At 31.9% G+C, this 6,726-nt stretch overlaps 1 protein-coding gene across 1 annotated transcript; it reads left to right on the forward strand.

The window, feature by feature from the left end:
* Window positions 1-4,718: 4,718 nt before the first annotated feature.
* On the forward strand, window positions 4,719-6,563 carry LOC128394012 (dopamine receptor 2-like). Its single transcript, XM_053354246.1, has one exon. It carries the CDS (start codon window positions 4,719-4,721, stop codon window positions 6,546-6,548), a length of 1,830 nt encoding a protein of 609 aa, XP_053210221.1. The 3' UTR covers window positions 6,549-6,563.
* Window positions 6,564-6,726: the final 163 nt, after the last annotated feature.

Here is a 6,726-nt window from a genome sequence, read left to right on the forward strand (position 1 = left end):
TTGATTGATTGTTCAAGGGGAAAAAGGACCTTTTTCCCCGAGAAACAATCAAAACAACCACAAAATTAATTAATTAATTAATTAAAACAATCAAACAAATCAAATTAACAATCAAGTGGAATCAACAAGCGTTGAAAAGGAAATGCGTTTAGACGCCCCCTCACAGCGTCAACTCGAACTGTTACCATGGCAACTCCCTCACATTGTCTTTTAATTAAGAAAGTCGCCATTGTGTTCTCGACCTTTCCTTTGTCTTTATTTAAATGAAATTGTTACAATTTAATTAGTTATGTTTATTAATTTGTTAATTGTTTTCTTCATCAATCAACTCTGAGGAGGAACAAGGACCTTGTTCCACCTCTTGTTGATTTGAGAAGAAGAAACAATAGTTCACCATTCAACTCAAGTTTACCATAAAGGTAAACATAAATGTCAGGGTAAAAAGGCCCTTTTCTCCCTGACAAGGTGGGATAGAAAAAGGAACCACAAGTTCCAACCATCGATTATTCCAGTTCAATCTAGTTCGTTTTCAAATAAAAGTAACAATTGGTCACCATCGCGTTCATTTAAACCAAGCATTATCGAGACAAACCAAGGCGAAAAAGGACCTTTTTCACCCGATTCAAAGACTGGAAACATTCAAATAGATCAAATTAGTTGTAACATCGACCTCATCAATCAATCATCATAAAACCAAAAAGTGTTTCTTTGGGTCAACGTGATTCTCCTTGTCAGGGTAAAAAGGACCTTTTCTCCCTGACAAGGTGACAAAGAAACAAAGAAAGAACCGATTCAATTTAAGATTCAATTCAACTAACAATCAGAATGGAACCAAGGAAAAACTTTTTCTTTTAAAGAGCTCATATTGTCGAAGAGGAAAAAGGACCTTTTTCCTCAACGACAAAGTGACCTTTCCCATTCAAATAATACGTTATATTGTGAACAAAATCAAATTAGATCAAAGTCGAATCTCGATTAGAAAAGTCAATTAGAAATTCAATCAGCTAATATTCGCCAAAGACGCTTATTTCAGCTGGGGAAAAAGGACCTTTTTCCCCAACAGAAACAGCTCATCTTACCAATTAGTAAGACAATTCGAAGATAATTGAACCGTGAGAAAATTTGATTTTGATACAAAGTTTAGATAAATTGTAACCTTAAACTATTATCATTGTAATAATTGTCAACCCCTTTCATCATCTCAAGTGCAAATTAAGAGTTAATTAGCGATTTTGTCAAGAGAAAAGAACCTTTTCCCAGAGACAAAAAGCTATTGTAAGAAAGAAATTGTGACTCAACTCTTTACCTGTGATTCAAAGTGCCTAAAATAGTTAATCATCACCAGCTAATTAAAGCTCACCTTTAACAATTAGTGAGAAAAAGCCTGATTGTTAGGAAAAAGGACCTTTTTCCCAACAAATCATCTCATTTTTCATCGATTTCTCAAATCATCAACATCATCACCTCTAATTGTCAATCGAAATTAATCAAATTAATTATCCAATTGTTGTTCATCTTAAGAGAAAAAGGACCTTTTTCACTAAAGAGAAGACAACAATTCAAATTGTAAATCAACAACAATTAATCAACATCTTTATTGTAAATTCCCTTAATCATTTTTCTAATTGTTGTAAATTGTTTAATTGAAGGAAAAAGGACCTTTTTCCCTCAACAAACAATCTCCCTTTTACATTGTTGTAAATCTTATAAAAATCAATCGAGTGAATCAAATCAAGCCAAAGATCAAGATGGAACAAAAAGAAAAGTATTGGAAAGTTTCGAAAAAGTCATTAGAACTTCTAATTAGAGAAAAGATAATGAAACATTTTGGAAAGAAATGGTTAAATATCCCTCTAATAATATATAATCTTTAATTACTCTCTCTACATTTTCTAAAGTTGTTCAACCTCTGTTAACCTCTATTTTTCCCCCACCTTAATTCACTAATTACCGTTTAATTACTAACCTCAACAAAACAATTTAAATAAAGTGTTAAGTAAAAGTAAAACCTTCACCTTAGTATTAGTTTCCTCTCGGGATCCCTTAGTATGGGTTGCTTGCTTGCAAATATACTTATCACTCATGATGATGATTAAAGTAATTCCTGTCCTCAGATTAGATAATATTACTTATCCTCATGATACTTACCTTATTTATCCAGGTAAAGATGATAAACTATTAAAGTTATCATGTTCATTAAGATTCCCTGTGATTGTTGATAAATCAGATTAATCCTTTAAGATAATAACGATTACATATTTATTCATGGATTTGGTTAAGTTCAAATCTTGTGGATCATTATCTCATCCAAATGAGTTTGTTTCATGATAAGTGAATCTGTTTACCTTTGGAATGATTAATTGTTCATAAGATTATCATAAGAATCAAGTTAATGATGATAGATTTTTTATTCTTCAAAGGATAAAAAAGTTCTAAACTATTCCTAAAGGGTATTTTCTATTAATATCAACAACCGAAAGATTATTTCTTTGACATTTCTATTATCATTCCAATCCCTCTGCTGAAGTTCATATGAATATCGATAATTGTAATTTCCCGAGAGTTTTCCAGGAAGATCATGAGGAATTATTTGTTTCGATTTTATCATGAGGATGATGATATTATTTTCACCTTTCATGGTGAATTTCATTTACCATGTGAACGATATTAAGATGAGAAAAAGGGTAAAATGAGTTCGTGAGTAAAATTATTATCCATGGAAACGAAGAGAAGAAAAAAGTTCTAAAAAAGAAAATTAATTCGATTAGAAAACATGGTAATGATTGTGGAATTTATCTTGAATTCATTCAGAATCTCGATATTTATGAACATTTGAAAAATTCCAAGCTCGAAATAATCAGTCAGAAAAAAAGTTCTGCTAAGAATTTTTTTTTCGTTTGTTTATTCATCCAATATTTTCATCCAAAGGTAATCCAATTCTATGATTTGTTGAGAAGGAAAAAAATTCTGACCCAGTTCATGAGTATTATCATGTATTTACGGGCGATTAAGACACCGGGTGGGGAAAAAAGTTCTTAATCAATCAAAGTTATCGTTGAAACTACTCAGTGGGAGTTTATGAAATTATCATTACCATAACTTTACATCCTGTTTTTTTTGGTCTTCACTGATTCAAGTAAATGTATCTTAAGGGATCAATGGTTTGATATTATCATGATAATCATGATCATCATGAAGACTCAGAGAGTTATAATCCTCATGTGAGTAAATAGATGCATTGAACAAGCGGAGTAGCAAGAAAGTAACTTAGATAAATGAGAATCTGTTGATTTTTTTATCTAAATTTTTTTTCCTCCGAGAAAAATGATTAAATCTAATGTTTAATATGAGAAATGGTGATTAACTTTTATGATTATGATGATGATCATCATGGAATCATGATTGTTAATTATAAATAGTTAAGGTGTTAACTAACTATTGAGTTAATTGCCTTTAGGCTAAGTTATTGTTATTGATTCAGTGTTTTGTTGTCCTCATGATCAACTGTTTTTTAATGGATTGGACACCCGGTGATCGTGATAATCATCAGGGGAGAGATTGAATTTCTGAGATTCTGATTCCATGATAATCAGCAATAACAATCAGTAAATAATTATTGAATCATAAAACTGTACTGGATACAGCAGATTAATTATTAACTCAATTGATTCAAATCATGATCATCATTATGAAAGACTGTTGATCAATATTGAGCATTGAAGTTGATTGTGATTATTTCAATTGTTGATTATGATGAATCAACAACTTTTTTTATTGTTGTTTATTGATGATTAACTTTGTTGATCAGCAATTGTCAACAATCAAGGAGCAAGAAATTGCACTTTATTTATTTCTCAATTGTTTAAATAGTCAATGAGTTTAAGCCATTGACCCATAAAAATTAAGGTCACAGTCAAATTGTCACAATTAAGTTAGTTAATTTACCAATTGAAATCAATTTAGTTACATTGTTAATCTGAGTTCCATATTATTATTCAAGGTTAGATTAGTTTATTAACCCTTAATTGTGCTCCAATAATCAATTGATTGGTAAGCTTTCCTGTCCATCTTAATTTTCATTGATTGTTTAGCCATAATATTGAAACAATTTACAAAAAAAAATTCTATTCCATTAATTTAATTGCATCGATATGTTGATCAATCAAGGCCATGGTTAATTAGTTCATGATTGATTGATAAGTTGTAAATTATGATAACAATAAATGCTTAATTGTTGATAAAATTAATGAATGGAATCTATTGATTAACTAATTGTTTGCAAGGAAACAAAAGTTTGAGCAAAAAAAGTTAACTATGTAAATTTAATGTTCTCATTGGCAAAAGTTTCCTTCAATGTCAATTGTAATTAGACGATGATTAAGATGATGATCAAGATGATTAATTTACTACCCTTGATCATGATAATCATTGGGAATCTTTGTTAATCAATTCAAGGCTTAATTGTTGATGAAAAAATTAACTCACTTGATCAATTTTCATTACTTGAAATAATTTTCATCTAAAAAATAGTTTTAGCTTTTGATGGTTAACAATTAAAACTAAATATTATTAATTTTTTCCTTGATTAACAACAAATACCAATTGTTATGTTTAAATCAAATTCAATTTACCGTTTCGATTGTTAATTTAATGTGAATCTGTTGATTGTTCCCAATTAACTTGATTACTTGTGCCTGGGTGTTCATTTTTCATATTCAATGTTAAATCAGATTGAAACAGTTAATCAGACAATTAGTTTATCAACTAGATTGTCACAATCTGATAGTGCCAATGGATTACCAGTGATTAAATATTTTACCAATAATCAATTTTTACGAAATTTTAATCAGCAATCAATTGATTTAGTTGAATCTCAATTTGATCGAAGTCGATCAATTAGTTCATATAATTATTGGAATCAGTTGAACGGCGGTGGAAATGTAAGAGTGGGAATCAGAGGGAGTGAAGATAACGGTAATTCTGTTCGTTCAAGTGATAACAGTAATGGGAACGATTCTAATAGTAATTGGAGTTCATCTTCACCACCGGTAGGAATAGACGACCCACTGATAGTTTCTTCCGTTGGCGGAAGTGACTTTTGGACATTCGGTGAACCCGATCTTCGTATTCATCATCCGTTTCTTGCTCTTCTATTAGGAATCATTTGTCTTCTCGTTATGTTTGGTAATATATTGATAATGGTTGCGATTCGTCGGGAACGTTATCTCCATACGGTCACTAATCTATTTGTGGCCTCACTTGCGGTTGCCGATTGTCTTGTTGGAGCCATTGTAATGCCCTCTTCAGTGGTCCACGAGGTCATGAACAAATGGTGGATATTTGGTCAAGATTGGTGTGACCTTTGGCACTCTTTTGATGTTCTCGCTTCAACAGCTTCCATTTTAAATCTTTGTGTCATCTCACTTGACCGTTACTGGGCCATTACCGATCCAATCAGTTATCCTGCTCGAATGACCAACAGAAAGGCCAAGATACTCATCGCACTTGTTTGGACTTGTTCAGCTTTAATCTCTTTCCCGGCCATTTTATGGTGGAGAGCAGTTTCCTCGCCACCTCGACCTTTACGATGTGACTTTACGGAAGATGTTGGTTATCTCCTTTTCTCATCGATCATCTCATTCTATGGACCTTTGATCATCATGTTAGTCGTTTACCTGAGGATTTATCGAGCGGCCATTCAACAAACCAAATCAATTAAATGTGGAACTAAATCAATCGCCGCCATTGATGGCAATGAAAACAACGCTGTCGTCCTAAGGATACACCGAGGCGGTGGTGGTAATAAGAGTCTCAACAACAATAATAACAATACAATAATTAACTTGTATTCACCAAATGAAGGACAACAATTTAATCCATCGATTAACCTTTCAAATCAATCATCTTCATCTCAATCTAATCATCAACGTTACCCTCAGTTGAAATCTCGTTTAATTGGTGAAGTTTCATTTGAAGATCAGTCGTCTGATTGTACAAATTCAGATAATGATACAAATTCAACCAATAATAATAATAATAAAGTGTCTTCTTTATCATCATCATCGGCTCGTCCTCCAAACATGAAATCATTAAGCCGAAAATTGGCTAAATTAGCCAAGGAAAAAAAAGCGGCCAAAACTTTGGGCATCGTGATGGGAGTTTTTATATTATGTTGGTTACCCTTTTTCATTGCTAATCTGGTCAAGGGATTTTGTGGTGATTATTGTCTAATTAATCCTGATCTTGTCTATCCATTGGTCACTTGGTTGGGCTGGTTGAATAGCGGCATGAATCCGGTCATTTATGCTTGTTGGTCAAGGGATTTTCGTCGAGCTTTCAAAAAGATCTTGTTCCTTTCTTGGCATCGGCAGCAATTTTCACCTGAGAATAAAATTTCACGATTAAAATCAAACCGTTCAAATGGTAAAGCGAATAAATTTCATTATAAACAATCAATTGGAATTAATTTTGATAAACCAAAATGCCCACAAAATTTAATTGCAATGATTGACTTAACATCAGCTTCTAATGATGTTTCAACTTTATAATAAATAAAAAGCAAAGGAAACATTTTCTGTCGATGATGATGATAATGATGATGAAGATGATATAATAATATAATTGAATGTGTTTTTGTCTCTGTAAAATCCCGCAAACAATTAAAGGGATTTACGTTGATCTCACAGTTAATGATAATCTTTGTAATCCGTCCATTGATTTGTTTAT

Source organism: Panonychus citri, unplaced genomic scaffold (genome assembly GCF_014898815.1).
Source record: "Panonychus citri isolate SS breed McGregor unplaced genomic scaffold, ASM1489881v1 Contig00139, whole genome shotgun sequence".
Taxonomy (NCBI): domain Eukaryota; kingdom Metazoa; phylum Arthropoda; class Arachnida; order Trombidiformes; family Tetranychidae; genus Panonychus; species Panonychus citri.

Excerpts from the sequence above, each read along its gene's own strand:
- LOC128394012 (XM_053354246.1), top strand. The coding sequence starts at position 4,719 with ATGTTAAATCAGATTGAAACAGTTAATCAGACAATTAGTTTATCAACT.